Source organism: Ambystoma mexicanum, chromosome 10 (genome assembly GCF_040938575.1).
Source record: "Ambystoma mexicanum isolate Mex_15411 chromosome 10, UKY_AmexF1_1, whole genome shotgun sequence".
Classification (NCBI taxonomy): Eukaryota; Metazoa; Chordata; class Amphibia; order Caudata; family Ambystomatidae; genus Ambystoma; species Ambystoma mexicanum.
In genome coordinates this window covers 1,581,602,347-1,581,619,920 of record NC_090932.1, presented here as the reverse complement: position 1 = coordinate 1,581,619,920, position 17,574 = coordinate 1,581,602,347, and the positions used below count along the sequence as shown (strand labels likewise).

Below are 17,574 nucleotides of genomic sequence, written 5' to 3'. Positions count from 1 at the left end.
GCTGCGGATCAGGCTACTGATGCAGCAGGGCACAAGTGCACTATGCTTTTGGCATGGAGTTGCGACAAAGGGGGATCTTGTTAGCAGATTACCCCTTTGGAGAAGGAATCACCTGCATCATTTTGTGAACTAATACAAATCAAAAAAGCCAGGCCTTTGCACCCTTGCCAGGTGGCATTTCCTCACACGAAGGCATTACAGGAGTTAAGACAGAAGAGGATCTAAGAATACTGTTGGAGAGTGGTATCTTTACTTTTACTTCCAAGAATAGTGGTCCAAAGCCACAAATAACTTAAAGGTCACATATTGTGGCTCACTGACTCTACCCCCCACTGCGAGCTAGTGTGGAGATATAAGGGTAGGAGTTCTGCACTCTCTATACCCCGGTCTTAATATTAACTGTACTGCGGCACTCTGCACTCTTTGAAGTGTTGCAATTAAATTAACCAAATCACCCAAGAGTAAACTATTAATGTAGTCCATTCTGGAGAGTATTAGAGCCATAATGACCATATATTTGTGAGGGAAGGCCAGGAAAGTTTATGAGGACTTTGAGGGGTGCGGAATCCTGCTTAGCCACAATGTAATCTGAGCTAAGGATACATTGGAGTCCATAGTAGCTCCCAGGATCTTAACCTGAGAAGATGATGATAGAGAAAGGGCTCTGTTGTTGAGATAAGAGAGAAATAATGTTGGATGGATGTGCAGGCTTGACAGTAACAAGGTGCTTGTAGATTAAGTAACAAGTGATTGGACGTCATTCACTCACCTTACTGAAGTATGCATCCAGTAAAGTATATGTTTGGGAGTCTTGATATAAATTGGGTGGTGTGAGCATAATTCTGCTATGATAAGTTGAAAGATGTGAAAAATGAGGGGAGGGGAAGAAAGATTGGGGTGAGGGAAGATCCTACTGGAACTCCATACCAGCAATCTTTGAATGCAGAAACGTATGGTTGGATAACGATTTGTTGTGAGTGCCCATTGAGGAAGTACATAATCCAATCTAGGGTTGATTCCCTGTTGTCTACATTGGAAACCTGAGATAAAAGTATGGTGTGATCTTCCAGGTCAGGAGTATGCAACCTGTAGCTTGCTAAATGTTTTGGACTACAATTCTCATAATCCCTTCACCATTGCTGGCTGAGGCTCATTGCAGTTGCAGTGCAATACATCTAGAGAGTCAAAGGTTGCAGACTCTTGGACTAGGGTAAAGGCAGTTGAGAGATCCAGCAGGATGAGGGCAGCAGTATTGCATTGGTTTCCAGTTGCTTTTGTGGTAGGGAAGAAATTCACTGACATGCATCCCTGTGAGGGTTTCTACAAACAGAGAGGCAACATGCAATGTGACAAAACACTGTCAAGACCTTGAACTTAGACCAGGAAAATTGGATATTTTGATTATTTTTAACAGATCATTTATGATATTTGTGGGAGAGATTTATTTCTTATGGCTTTTCTCAAAGCTCCCTGGCAACGTCTTGGAACATTGGAATGAAGCACAATCTCACAAGACTTTACTGTTGTCTTGTGTCAACATAACAAAGCTGTCTCCCAAAAGAATCCCAACAATGTCTCATGGTCCCAGAAAGAAGTCCAGTTCCTCAAGAGGCTTAGCATCTAGCAACTTGGCTTTATCCCTAACTTAAAAAGCTCTAAGAGGCATGCCTACTCACTAGGATTTATCATTGGCTTGAATAATTCTCAGAGACCCTCGTAGCCCCTTTCCTTGATCAGCAGCTTGGCCAGTTCTCAGAGGCACCCTTTGCCTATTGACTTTATCAACGGGTGGAAATGTTCTCAGAGGCATAACTATTCTCTTGGCTTTGTTTATGGGTTGAACAGTTCTCAGAGGCACCCTGAGCCCCTCTGCTTTACCAGCAAGTTCAACAGTTCTGAGAGGCACTCCTAGCCTCTCTGCTTCATAAGTGGGTTGAATAGTTCTCAGAGGCAATCCTACCCACTTTGCTTTATCAGCAGCTTGACCAGTTCTCAGAGGCACCCCTGACCTCTTTGCTTTGTTTATAGGTTAAACAGTTGTCAGATGCGCAACTAGGCTTTTGGCTTTAGCAGCGGGTTAAACAGTTTGCAGAGGCACTCATATCCTCTTGACTTTGTCACTGGGTTCAACTGTTCTCAGAGGCACTTCAAGCCTCTTTGCTTTACCTGAGGGTTGAACAGTTCTCAGAGGCACTCCAAGCCTTTCACTTTGTCAGTGGATTGAATAGTTTTCAGAGGCACTCTTAGCCTCTTCGCTTTATGTGAGCGTGTTGAAAAGTATCCAGAGGCTCTCCTAGCCTCTTTAATTTACCAGCGGGTTCAACAGTTCTCAGAGGCATTCCTACCCACTTTGTTTATGAGCATGTTGAACAGTTTTTAGAGGCACCCCTAGACTCTTTGCTTTATGAGCAGGTTGAACAGTTTTCAGAGGCACTCCTAGCCTATTTTCTTTACCAGGGGGTTGAAGAGTTCTCAGGGGCACTCCTAGCCTGTTTGCTTTACCAGCGGATTGAGCAGTTCCCTGGGGCACTCCTACCCACCTGGTTTTATGAGCATGTTGAACAGTTTTCAGAGGCACCCCTAGACTCTTTGCTTTATGAGCAGGTTGAACAGTTTTCAGAGGCACTCATTGCGTCTATGCTTTACCAGAAGGTTGAACAGTTCTCAAAGGCACTCCTAGCCTATTTTCTTTACCAGGGGGTTGAAGAGTTCTCAGGGGCACTCTTAGCCTATTTTCTTTACCAGGGGGTTGAATTGTTCTCAGGGGCACTCCTAGCCTGTTTGCTTTACCAGGGGGGTGAAGAGTTCTCAGGGGCACTCCTAGCCTATTTTCTTTACCAGGGGGTTGAAGAGTTCTCAGAGGCACTCCTAGCCTATTTTCTTTACCAGGGGGTTGAAGAGTTCTCAGGGGCACTCCTAGCCTATTTTCTTTACCAGCGGATTGAGCAGTTCCCTGGGGCACTCCTAGCCTCTTTGCTTTACCAGCGGATTGAGCAGTTCCCTGGGGCACTCCTAGCCTCTTTGCTTTAGCAGCGGATTAATATTATTATGGTATTCATGGAGCATGGACCTAGCTTTGAGAAGCTACGGAGCACTTTAAAGAGGTACATAACAGCACAGATACACAACGGAGCACTTTTCAGATGTATACAACAGTACAGATGCATAACAGAGCGCTTTTTAGAGGTAACAACAGAACAGGTATACAGCCAGGGTAGGCTACAGAGGGACACAGAGGAGGGGTACAGCTGTATAGGTTGGTGGGGAGGATGGCCTCTAGCAAGTCAGGTGGTGCGTGGGGCGATGTGATGGCCTAGGTGTTGAGGAGGAGATATTTCTTGAAGAGGTGGGTCTTGAGTTCTTTTTTGAATTGTAGGAGCAAGGGGGCGAGTCTGATGCTGACGGGGGCGAGGTTCCATAGTCTTGGGGCATAGGTAGAGTAGGCTTGTTTTCTGGTCCGTTCCTTGTTGCAGCAGTGGATTTAAAGTCTGTACATGTCCTGGATTCTTGTGGTGTGCTGTCCGCTGGAGATACTGAGTTTCCCCGCGAGATAGCTGGGTTATTTGAGGGCGACTGCTTTATAGATGATGCAGCAAGACTTGAAGGTCATTTGTGTGTGCAGTGGGAGCCAGTGAAGGTCAATGAGGGCTGGGGTGATATGGTATTATCTGTGTAGACCATTGATTAGACGTACAGCCTCATCTAGGACACTTCTCATGGGCACAAGGGAGGACGACGGAAGGCCTTTAAGGAGAGCATTTCCCCCATCCAGGTGGGATAGGACCAGTGCTTGAACGAAGGTGTAGAGGAAAGGTGGACATGTCATCCCAAGCTCCCGCCCCATCACCTCCATCATACTGGAACAGTAGGAGAATAGCCCTAGTTGGAACACCAGGTATCATCGCAATACTGCATTGAGTGACTGAGAGATGATATGCATTCACAACCGTATCAAATGTACCCTCACAGTGAGGGGGTGAAAGGATGTCTGCACACACTACTGGACCTCATAGAGCTCTATGCGAAATCTGACAGGAGCAGAGTGACGTCATAGAGGAAATATACTGAGACTCACTGAAACGATATGCAAATACTCAAGAATAAGGATGTAACTGTAGTAACAAGAGAAAAATGTAATCGATTATGAAGAAATCGTATATGCAAAGAAGATAAAGTAACCTGCTGACTAATAAGTGTATAGACGCAGAAATGCAAGACATATAGAAACTTGCTGCAAAGGAAAACATAAACTAATCAAGCTACCCCGGGGATAGACATGGGCTGCAGAGTCAGGAGATGCTGGAAAAACAGCTTTGTGTGAGGAATAAAGAGGAGTCAATTGGCCTGGGACCAAGGATCCTACTTCAAGGAATAATTGCAGGGAACAAGGGGAGTCAAAAGGATAAGCCATGTACGTAAGACATATTTTTCTTAGATTAAGCAAAGGAGAAAACATGTGCAAGAGCCAAGTATTAGACAATTAAAGATGCGGAAAACCTATGTAAGATGGAGTTAGCAAGTCTTCAGAGGCCAAGAAGGGTAATGGCACGCAGTTCAATTGAATCAATTAGCAGTAAATAGAAGGTTGAGAAGGACATGTGATTCAGAAGTGGTAAACAAGGGCTAGTCATTAAGCCCAAACGAAGATAATGGTTTGCCTACACTCCCTTGAATGTCCCAGTACAGAGAACAGGTTTTGAGGTCAACTACAAAGAAGAAGCCTGGGCTTGGAGCCTAACTGATGAGAGACGATGGACTAATTAGGAAAGTGGGGTGTAGTCTGACGTTGCCTGCGACACCTGAGTTTTTTCTTGTTTACGTGCTGCTAAGGAGCAGAAAGTGCAAGGTTGGGAAAGCATGCCAACCAATCAGAGGGTCTATATAGCAACATGCTATACAATGTTGCAAAGACCACCCAGCTGCCATTTTCCCAATATAATCGGTATTATACGTATTTAGAGGTAGTTCAAGGCGTGCCCACCAGATAAGGGGCAGCCAATGAAGTTATTAACACTTATACACACTATAGGTACATATGTTCCCTTAACCAATCCCTCCCTTCAATAGGTTTTAGTTTGCAGCATAGAATGACATCATCAATGACTCATTCCGAGGTATAAAACCTTTGTATAATAACACTTGGGTGTGAGTGTGTGAATTACTGCCTGTTATTCGCCAGATTGCCCTACTTTATTTTTATACTAATAAAAAAAACAGTACTTTGTCATATTCTTTAAATCTGTCTGGGTTATTTCGGGTCCGAGATCATTATTAGTAATTCCATCTAGCACATGAGACGCTTCAAGGTGCTAGAGCACAGTGGATCGCCCAGAGGGAGGAACGACTAGACAAGACTGGATCAGCATCAGCAAGAGGCAGGTTTTTAGCCTGTGGATGTCCTTGATGGAGTCGATCTTGAGGTATACCTGTGTGTTGACAGCGTATTGGTGGATGTGGATGTTGTGTGTGGCTAGGAGGGGTCCTAGACATTGATGTATAGATTCAAGATCACTGGAAAGAGGATGAAACCCTGCGGGACTCCCCAGGTGACGGGTAGCATTGGCAATCTGGAGGAGTCCATCTAAACAAAACGCTGGTGGTTGGCGAGGTAGGACTTGAACCAGAATAGGACAAGATCACATATTCCCATGCGCTGATGTAGGGTGTTTGTGAGTGCCTGGTTCTCTACTTTGTCAAAAGCTGCCGAGAGATTGAGTAGAACCTTGAGGCAGTGGTAGCCATCGTCAAAGATGTTGAGGGCGTCGTCGGCCACCTGTATGATTGCCGTCTCCAAGCTGCATCTGGGTCTGAACCCGGATTGGTAGGTTTGGAGGAGGTTGTTGGTGTCGATGTGTTGCTGCAGTTGCATGGTTACTGCTTTCTCGATGATCTTATCTAGGAAGGGAAGATGGGTGATGGTTTGATAGTTACCTAGGTTGTCTGGATCCAGAGTGGGTTTCTTAAATAAAGGGAGGATTTGTTTTGTCTTTAGGGTTGATGGGAAGATGCCCTGAGTTAGGGAGCTGTTGATGATCTCCAGGTAGGGAAGGAGAGCGTCTTGAGGTTGGATGCTGGGAAGATGTTGTATGTATATGATGTGGCTTTGAGGGTGGCCAGGGTTTCTACCAGGTCCTCTATAAAGAGTGTCATCAATGTTGTCCAGGGTGTGGAGATTTTTTGAGGAGGGGCGTGAGGTGGGTGTTTGGATGCAGAGCTGGTGTCTATGTACTGTCAAATCTTTCTGATTTTGTCAATGAAGAAGGTGTTGATGGCAGTAGATCTTTCGATGGAGTGTGGTATGGGAGGGTCACGTAGCAATTTGATGCAGTGCTGGACCATTTTGAAGAAGGCTCTGCTTTTTTTTCAGCTTCTGCCATGGTGTTCTGACAGTAGGAGGCCTTGGCTGTGTTGGATAGTTCTCGGCGGGTTGCTCAACGTTGTTTGAGAAGCGCCAGGTCGGATGTGGTCTTGGAGCTGCACCAGGTTTTCTCTTGTTTCCTGATAACTCTTTTGATGGTTTCGGTTTGCAGGTGCATTGTTTCAGAGGTGCGTGTTGTTCGATGGAGGCTGAGAGGGTGGCGCTGAGTGCTTCAAGTTGCGAGTCGCAGATCAGTTGGGGGTGTTCAGTGTATGGGAGATGGAGGTTGGAAAAGTCTTCTGTGAGGGCTTCCACCGGGAAGTTCTTGAAGGACCTGAAGGTTTGTCTGGTGGGAGTGCTTGATTGTGTTGGTGTGCAAGATGTTGAAAGGCACGACCAGGCGGTCAGACCAGTCAAGTGGGAGAGGAGAGCTATAATGGAGGAAGGCAGTGCAGTGATGACTAGTTTGAGGATGTTACCTTTCTCATGCGTTGGGTCATTCATGTGCTGTGTGAGGCTGAGGGTGTTGAGAAGGTGGAGGAGAGCTTCATATTCGGTTTGGTGGCCTTGTTGCCTGGGAGGTTGAAGTTGCCTAGGAAGATGTTATTGCCGTGTGTGAGGGACATATCGGTGACCAGGTCGATGACGTCTCCAATGAAGGCAGTGTTGGGTCTGCATGGTCTGTAGCTGAAATGGAAGGTGACTGTGTCCATAAGGGAGAGCGGGAAGTGGCAGGAGAGGACTTTGAAGGAGGCAATGTTGTCAACATCAAGTCTGGTACAGGACCACAAGGTCTTCTGATGATTGCGTGGCCGCCGCCTGTCTTATTCATCGGATCTCTGTGTTGGATGCTGCACCTGTCGGGGACAAGGATGTCTATGACGTGAGTGGAGGTGGGTGTCAGCCAGGTCTCAGTGATGAAGATGGCGTCAAGGTCGTGTGTAGTGAGGAGGTTGGCGATGTTTGCTGCATGGGTGATAGCTGAACTGACATTGACGAGCATCAACTTCTGTGTGGTGGACAGTGAGAGGTTGCTGATGGGCTTGATGCTGATGTGGGCGAGGTTGCTGCATTGTGGAATCCATGCCTTAGAGGAGGGGCGATGACATTGGCTGACTGGTAATTTTGGGGCTGGCCTGTGGGGACAGAGGGAGAAAACACATGTCGGCGAGTGCTTACCTGTTGTCTGAGCAGGGGTTTGGGCGCTGGGTTCTCCTGGTCAGAACAAGTCCAACAGGAATTGCGCTTTTCTTCGTCTGCCCTTCACTTTGAACGCCTGGGTGAGAAATGCCCTTGATCTAAGAGTTGAGAGCAGAAAAGAAGTGGCGGGGCTAAGAGGGTGGGTGGGGCTTAGGTCACATGACCTAGACTTGCATCTGGTCACCGACTGCAAAGGAAACGAGGCTGGAGGGCTGCTTAAGTATGGAAGAAAGGTGGAAAAACAGGAAGGCACCAACTGTTTAGCAGTGATTGACAAGTGTGCGGGGCCATGCGACCTGGATTCACTTGCACCTGCTCACCAACTGAGTTGAATATTTTTCTTTGGTACACCTAGGCTGTTGACTTTATAGTATCATCAGAAGCAGTACATCACCTATGATCTTGGTGCCGCTGTAACTCGTCTGATCTTGTCTGACATGCAGTATGCAGGTCCAGCGGTACTTCTTCCTCCAGCTCTGAATGGGGACTGTCGACACTGAGTGGAGACTCCCTCTTTTTAAAGTCCTTAACCTTAGGGATAGGGAGTACCTGTGACTGGATTCAAGGTTATACCCTATCTGAGGGCCCTTAACCCAACACTCCTTTGCATAATTCTCTCAGATTTGAACAATATCCCAGGACACAAAACAATGTGTCAGCCATTTTGGATTTCCCATTCTTGTGAATGTGCTGTTCTGTTGCCAATCTCCACCCTCCTCTTCGATCTCTCTGCAACAGATTTATATAGACCCCTCTGGTATTCATCACAGACCATCGCGAGGCACACTACAGAAGGCCAGGTATACGCAGACCTGGATCACTCCTGTGTGCAAACAGTGTCAGAACACAGATGTATATGTAAGTAGTGGTTTGGTTTCATTGACAAAGTGGATATGGGTGATTTTTCACAGCATTGTGGGGCATTTAGTCGTGGGTGTGCTGGTGGACATTAGTAGTGAATGAGGTGCAGTGTATTATGGGGCAAGTAGTCATGTTAAGGATGTTTGGATGTGCTGAAGGAGGCAGGCTGCTTTACAGGACATGTTTTATTTTAGAGGTATTTTTACCGACTGTGGCATGGTGCATCCAAGAGCAAGAGGTCCATTGTGGACATTTTCCACGGATGGAAAATGGGCGTCCAGAACTGTTCTGCTATGTCCAGTAAAGCATACAATGCACTCTGGAAAATGTAGTACTAGACAGGTATCTGAATACAAAAAATGCAAAAGCATCCAAAAAGATCCAGGACAATGTGCCTTGTGAAGTTTGAAAGATGTATATTTATTCTTTATTTTTAATCACCATTTCTGATCATAAATTTGCCCTTCACGTGTTTCGGCCCTTGCCGGCCTTTTTCAAATCAGGGCTGGTGTAATAATACTGGTGAGAAAATACATTAAAAAGAAATATGGTGCAGGTAAACAATATCATATATTTCAAGTTTCCGATCCAACAAAGTAATTTATATGAAGTCATGTATTACGCCATACATTTAAAAAGGTAACCACAATCCCCATTGAAAAACAAAAAACATCAAATTGCAAACAGAAAACATAATATGTAATCAGAAACATTATTTTGGTGTCAGTCAAAAGTACATTGGAGAAATTTGTGAAACAAGGGGAGGATGGGGTTGTGAGAGGAAAAACGGAAGAGAAGGACATACATACAAACAGGAGACACGAAAACGGATAATACGTTAGTCACGGTTTACCTCATACTTAATTGTAATAATTTAAAGCCACGGCTACCGCATGTCATAACTTACCCACACTGGGGGTCACTAGCTCCTCAATCAATCAAAGGTGTATTGGGTCAAATCCCATTATGATGTAATCTGTTAACAAGAAACAGATATACAGAAAGTTTTTAAAGTTCCATGTCGTTATTTGATTAAATGCTCCGTTCCAGACTTCGTTTCATTGAAGTCTCATGTGTGTTAAAAAGGTACTCTCTCAATGATTGAATATACCATCTAGTTTGTGTAAAAACATACATTAACTACTGTCCTAACATTGACTTATTTATAAGTCCAACACCGTGATTGAGCGATGCACAATGTGCTAATAACATGTGCTTTCCTCCTTCGTGTCACGTCTCTAATTACTCTCATGCTGATCAACAATATGTTATTCATGCTACGATTTACAGCCTCTTGATATGTTTGAATCCGGAACCGAAGTTCAGTCTATCGCCCATGTGCGAGAACGGGGAGCGCCACTTACCTAGCAAGAAATGTAGTCACTCGCGTTGGCTTCTGAAGTGAAAGTGGGCGCCATATTTTAATGGTTCCCATGGTGACGCGAGGCTAAGTCCGCCGCTAAACGCCAGTTGCCAAGAAACTGGCACGCGGATTGCTTTATTTTTAAAAAAATGCAATAATGATTGTTCCGAAGTCCTGATTGCCCCAATACAGGGGCACAGAGTCGGATATGATATATATGAAGTTGAGAGAGAAACCAGTTTCTTGATTCGAACTAATTATGGAGTACAATTGTACCATGGTATGTTTACATAGAATCACTTGAGTTCGTCATCTTAGGCTATAGTAGGGAATGCCTTAAAGGCACACTAACTTATTAGCGATAATTAAAGTTAGTTTTTCATCTGTAATAAGCAGGCAAAGCCCAATAGTTACTTTACTAATTATATGCAGTCAAATCCAGAACAATGATGAGTGTTTAGGGGAAAACAAGCACATCATTCTCTACTATGGCAGGCATTACCTGCTGTTGTGAACCATTTTCAGGCAGTCTTTACAAAAACAATTAGGGCGTGTTATAGGGGAATAAGCATATTAGTCAGCACAGACATTACTAATGAAAATCCCAAAGCAATAAGGGCCGTAGATACAAAACTAAGACATAAATTATCAATGAGTGATATAGCATGTGTATCATACAGATAACGTTCTTGTAACCACATTAAAGAAATTTCATACATCTTTGTTTTATAAAAATGAAGACATTTCAGTGTCTAAATTTAGACCCAGCACAGTTGTATTAAAAAAACAAATTATTCTGGCTTCCGATTGTCATAGTGCTTGAACTCTATCACCCCCCCTTTTGGATATTGTAACATATTGCAAACCAATAAATCGTATGTTCGCCTTGTCATCCAACTGGTGATTCTTTTGCCAATGTACTGCAAGGGGTAGGTTGGGATCCTGGCTTCCAATTTTCACCAGATGTTCACGAATTCTAATTCTGAGTTCTCTTTTTGTACTACCAATATAAAGTTTTAACCAGGTGCATCTGATTGCATAGACAACATATTTTGTTCTACAATTAATTGCATGCCTAATTGTGAACACTTTTCCATTGGGGCCCTCTAGACTTTTGATTTTATCCCCCGCAAATTTACACATCGTGCAGAAACCACATTTCCTGAAACCTGACTCATTTTTGGTGAGCCAAGTAGTTTCTTTATCCTTTTGTAGATCTGGTAACAGGGATGGGCAGATAATTGATTTCAGAGTATTTGCTTTTTTGAAGATGATTGTAGGGCTGTCATCGATATATTCGCACAAATGTTTGTCTAATTGTAGTAAATACCAATGTGTCTTTAGAGTTTTCCTGATTAGTTGATGGTCTTTGTTGAATTGAGTTATAAACATAAGTTTAATTTGTTTTACCTCTGTTGGTTGTTCAGGATTCAATGTATCTTCTTGTTTTAAGTTCTTTGTTTTCTCAAATGCCTTTTGTAGACACTTGTTAGGATAACCTCTTTGTTTGAAACGAGTCCTCAAAAATGTGCATTCATTTTTGAATTTCTGGTCATCTTTACAATTGCGTCTTGCTCGGATGTATTCACCAAATGGGATATTATGTATGGTAGCACGTTGGTGACAACTCTGCGCATGTAAGACTGAGTTTACTTCTGTAGGTTTTCGGAATGTCCTTGTTTCCAAACACGTGTTATCATAAGGACAAATGTATGATCACAAATGATGATTAAAAATAAATAACTAAAAATAAAGAATAAATATGCATCTTTCAAACTTCACAAGGCGCATTGTCCTGGATCTTTTTGGATGCTTTTGCATTTTTTGCATTCTTATTTATGACGGGTTTCGTACGGCTTACTGTCAATCCAGTGACCTATGACGATACACGATAAATATGTGGAAATAAGGGGTTATTCCTGTCCCCACACTTTTCCCTGTTGATTTGGCTCAAAATCATATTTTTCTCAATCTAATGTAGAGGGAGTTGCCCAACAGACCAGCTGTAACACTAAGCCTTACGTTTTGTCTTTAGACAGGTATCTGCACTAATGTAAGGCAGGGTGAATTATGTGACATGTAGTACGACTGCAGTATACACGTTAGGTGATGCAGAATGGATTCTGGAATATGTAGTTCTCTGGGTGCACTGCACTGGGTTAGAAAGAGTGACTTGTTGGTCTTATAGTGATGTGAGGGCTAGTGCATTGTGTGGAGAAAAGAGAAATAGTGTTCCGATACCGGTGTCACAGGCTGCATTCAGTGGGGGCATCTGATCAGTGCCTGGCAAAGTGCTTTCTGGGAAATGTAGTCTTGTGGCTTCTATAGATTGATGAAAAGAGCATGTCTTCTTGCGGGTGGTGGGACCGTGTTCACAAATAATGGCAAATGCTGCCGTTTGATGGCAGTGCCTCTGGAGGGAATGTTGTACTTCGCATTTGAGACTATATTTGGTTGGCACATGCTCAGAGGATGTCCAAGCCCCTATAGGGGGCGCTCGAGGGGCATCCCACATAGCGGGATGTCCCTCTGGTTGCTGCATCCCCTCGTTAAGTCCTTACACCCCTCCTCCAAGAGGACGGGGCGTTCCCAGGGCACGAGCATCCGGCGTGCCCTGTGGACAGCATATAAGGCGGGGGGACTGGAGCTCAGCCTCTTTCCAGACCCCCCCGCCTGAACTAGGACGATGGGCACTGAGTCCCTTAGGGATACTTGAGATTCCTCACCTCGAAGATTCAGTGGCCCGAGGATGAAGTACTCCGTGCAGTACAATCTGGAGTGTATGTCCGGTGCCTTGCAAAAGCCGTGGGCGGCAAGGGGACAGCGTGAACATCCGGAACTTTGACATCGCCCTGCTGTCGCGCCACTTTTGAAAAAGTATGGCTGTGAACCATGATGGGGTTAGGGCTGGGACTGCCCCTCTTGTTGTTATGCTCCAATAAATTGTGACCTACTGTTTCCAAAATGTAGAACTAGTGTCTATTATTTGGTTAGTAAGGGTATGGTCCAGTATCTGGTATTCCCCCATGGAGGAGGGGTTGGGGGGAATGGGGGCTGACACTGCTATGACTGTACCGTACTATCAGCCGCATTACGAGTTTGGTGGTATCTCTGCAGTAATACCACAGAGATATCTCAAAACGATATTACCGTTACCACCACTTGGTCCGGCGGTATTACCACTGGATTACAAGTGGTGGTAGGCAGTGTTAGCCCCCATACGTTTGCGTTCATAGGTCTCCATGGAGTTTTGGTGGTATTGCCACCGGTAATACCACCAATTTGACATTCTGCTGGAGGTGTTTCCTCAACCTTACTGCCAAACCTGTAGTTTGAAGGTGTGGTAGTGTGGTGGTAATACAGCGGTAACTCTGTTAGTACTGCATTACCTCCGTTTTTGTACCACACCAGCAATGAGACCCATGTGATAACAGCTTATTAGATCTGATCCAAGCAAATGCTGGCAACAAATGGGTATGTATGGTGGTACATGGCATATATGATGGGGGTACCAAAGAACAAGAGTAACAGGGGATACCAGGAATATCCAACTACTGTGACCTGGCCTGGATAGAACATGCACAAAAATAACATCAAAGGTCAGAGTAATAAAGTGTTCAGGTGGCTGTTGTTGGTGTAGTAACAAAACCTACATACTCATGCTAAATATGGAATGCTCCCAACAGCCATACAGCATCTACATCTCTCATCATATAAGCATTCTATGAGGAGAAACAATTAAATTGAGCCCTCTAGACACTCAAATAATTTAGTATTTATTATTTATTAACATTTATTAAATGAATCTCTAGAAAAAGTCATATTTTAATAAAAAACATACAATAACATTGGTATCAATAATAATATCAACAATAATTCATGTGGATCAATCCCTCCAATTCATTGTCGGATTGATCTGATACATCATTCTTATCCATAAAACACATCCAACCACACTACAACCATACCACATACATACACAAGCCCATCAAAAAATCATTCATAATACAAACAATGGTAAAACAATTTTTCTTCAATAAAACATCCAACAATCTAAAACATCATAATACAATATCTGATCCATTATTAATGAGGACCGTCAATATAACACCTAAGAGCCTGTTCTATGTAATTATGAACTTTCCTGGCTCGGGTAGACTTGACTTCTAATTTTGTTCATGAATAACAAAACATCCCCAACCCGACATGTTTCTTTCTGTATCACATCTAGTAAACAGAAATTCTTCAGGGGTGTTATGGTCCAGCAGAGTCAGATGGATTGTATATGGACAAGAAAGAGATGTGTAGAATACACCAACAACGCACACCTAGATGTAAACAAAAGAACACTGAATCAATCAAGCTGAAAATGCTCTTATTATATGATTGATCAATACTGCCAACGTGTTATTATTAAACGTGGCGTAGACTAGGTTATTAATACCTTATAACTATCCTCTACTGAGAAGACAGAAAGCGGACCCTAATCCACAAACATGTCAGAGATACCATAATGAATTGGTGCCTCTAAAATCTATCCACCATCACCAACACCTCGTGAAACCTCTTAGACATTCCAAATCAACCGAGTAATACCTCGCCAAGGAGTGAGACCACGAGTGACCCAGTAAACGGCATCACTAAGACCCCACGGGAAAGAAAGGATCCCATAGTGAAAGTGATTATTTTAAAAAAAAAAAACACTTACATTACGTATCCTGTAATTATGTGGTGTACGAGCCAGAACAGAAGTAACCCACAAGATCACGGTAGTTTGGGCATCGTATCACCAAAAGAAGTCGCCCGGAATCCGAACTCTGATATTCAGAGTGAAAAACTCTCAACCTGTGTTCAATACAGGATAGATGACGACTTGATACCTGTCTTGAAACCCAGGGGTGAAAAAGCAAAAAAATGAGAAAACAACTAAATGGGAAACCAAACACTATGGGAATCATAAAGAACAACATAGAACGCCTTCCATACAAGCGTGGCAACAGGAAGGCAGGTGAAAGAGTGGTACCCGACAGGAATGTCTGTACACTCCACACGTCCTCTAGGTGTGCCTGTATCCTAACTGTTAACCAACTCACCTCTATAGAGTAATCAGGTTCTATTCAGTCTCTGCATAAGTCTCGACCACATCAAGGCAGAATGTTTCTAATCCATTGATGTGGACCGCGGCAATGAAGTTAGTTGTGATCGTAAAAATATCGACATCTGGGACAGAAGAGAAGGAACCGTAAACAGAAATGCATCAGGATCCTGTACTTAATCTATTAAGTGTCCCAAGACTTAACTAGGACCAAACTCCTGCAACTGCAAAAAAACAATCTAATACACAGAATGTGTCATCCTTGTGTATACACGTAAGTTCAACTTACCTCCCGTCAACACTAAATAGTCTGAACTAAGAAATGAATAACACGTAAGGAGGCTGTAAGAGTATACTACAAGTTCCTTATATACAATCTAAACAGTCATAAAGTCAAAACGAATGTGGCATGATAACCGTGCTTCGGTAGAAATATGAAACACATGCAACAAAGTTGTATGGGGGCTCTTCCTAAAACCGTTGTGCCTCAGTGACTCACTTCCGATAATAGACTAATATAATAACCATGTGTGAGTGGGAAAAACTTACACGTGAAGTATAGCTTCAAAGGGAACTATCCCTAAACACCTTTCTTACCTCAGTGGTTATTATCCAACTAACGGGGTAGACGTGTAGATCCAAAGTGACGGTGTATCCAACATTCCGGCTCAAAGACCCTGGTTAAAAAACGTACCCGTGTTATCACGTGACTATCACGTGACTCGCACGCAACGTCAGCTGAATCAACGGGACACACCCCCGACAGGAACATTAGGAGAGCGGCCAGTTTATTAACCAATAAGGTCCCGCTGGTCCATGTAAACAGATACCTCGAAAATAGAATGGGCGGTCCATGAATGTAAACAGAAACCGCGCGCAGGACAAAAACAGGTGTCGGTAAACCGGGAAATAACCGAAGAAACACACCAAAAATGTGATGCCAATGTGTGCAAAAGAGGGAAACGAACCCTCCCCAAACACACAACTGGACACAAACACAATCAATCCTCGCAGACCAGGGGAACAGAAATGCGATTCAAAAAATCACAATCAAGCCATGCAACAAGAAGAAGCACAAACCCCAACACAAAAATACCCTTAAAAAACCTTAAAAAAGCCTTAAAAAGGGGGGTGGGGCCAAAGAAGGCCATTAATCTGAGCGCCAGACTGGAATTCCTTAGGTGAAAACACTCTGAATTAGAAATTCCAATCAATCGCCTCATTCAGGCCAATCATATGGCTTTTACTCAGAAAGATGAGTTTAGTCTCCTCCTTTGATAAAGTGTATTTATCCACAGAGGCATTGTTGGTAATCATAATCTTTTTTAGTATGGTCCAGCTCAAATCCTCACAATTGTGATTCCGCATTATGAAATCTCCCACCATCGGAGCTGTTAAATTCCTCAGTCTGATACAGCTCTTATGTTCGCTGATACGAACTTTGATTCTTCGTTCGGTTTTACCAATATAGATTTTTTTACAGGGACACCAGATAGCGTATATTACAAAACTTGAATTACAATTAGTGAAACCTCTTTGTTCCCAACGTCTGATGGGGGTGCCTGAGTAGTTGAAGCACCTGACATGCGATGCCATGCCCAACCCATAAGGATGCACCCGGCGTATGGCGGCGCATGTGAGGCTGCCGCTAGGCATGTCAGGGGGCATGTCATGGAACACATGCAGGCCTGTTGGTGTATTATCACTGCGGCTAATATAGCACATCTGTGTGGTGTCAGCATGTTGGCACGGTCATTGTGTGGGCCCCTGTGCTGTATAGCCTCTCTTGCCGTGCACGTCCTCCATTGTGTGTGTCCCAGTTGCGCCCCTACTCCCCCACTCCCCTCCCCCACACACCCCCAGGGCATTCTTTACCCGCGTTTCCTCGTTGCCTTGACGCAGGGCTAGCTCTGGCGGCGCCCTCCCCTTGTCACCGACACAATGATGCCCTAATTAAGGCCTTCGTCGACTCCCTGGAGGTAAAACTCGTCTGGCGAGCCCAGGGGAAAGCTTCTGTTGGTTGGTGTGGAAACCGGGGCCAAGGAGCCGGGCATCTACAGGCAGCCAAGCAGTGCGGGGTGGTGGTACACAAGAGCTAGCTACCGACTGAGCCCCCCCCCCCCCAGGGGAAACGCTCGTCTCAGGAGCAGGAAGCAACATGTTCCTGACCGTGAAGTTTGGCGGTAAGTTGGATGAAGAGAGTCGCAATGGGTTAAAGGTACTTTGCGGAAGTGTGGGCGTTGTGAACACCTGGGCCGGTCCACTGGAAAACGCCCAGATGTACATAAGGCGTACTTCCAATATCTCACGTGTAAAGGGATGATATAGATGAATGGGTTAATGCTCCTGCTGCTGAAACGATCGGTGTATAAACAGAGGGGTCTGGTTTGACTCAAGACACGGCAGATGCAGCGTTGCGTCCTACCCAAGCCAACAATGGTCTCCGATAGCCTAACAGTAACACTTGACTAACACAAAGAGTAACGCATTATTATTTCGAATGGGGAAAACCTCTGGTAGCGACTAGTAAGCGAAATATAAAAGTGTTCTACCAATTGCGTGTCATGTGTTGTCAGATAACGTCTTTTCTTTTTACCGCTGGCGTTAATCTGGCGGTATAAACCCGTACTGTCCGTGATGAACTGCACTGCCAATTTCAATGCCATTTTATCTGTGCAGTATGTATTTATTTATTTC

At 44.2% G+C, this 17,574-nt stretch overlaps 1 protein-coding gene across 1 annotated transcript in view; it reads left to right on the top strand.

Moving 5' to 3' along the window:
- The first annotated feature begins 16,883 nt into the window (after window positions 1-16,883).
- Window positions 16,884-17,574, top strand: part of C10H22orf15 (chromosome 10 C22orf15 homolog) — a 71,047-nt gene continuing 70,356 nt past the window's right edge. The window contains exon 1 of the mRNA XM_069619924.1: window positions 16,884-17,060. Coding sequence (XP_069476025.1) covers window positions 17,036-17,060 — 25 coding nt within the window. The 5' untranslated portion in view covers window positions 16,884-17,035. The remainder of the gene's footprint in view (window positions 17,061-17,574) is intronic.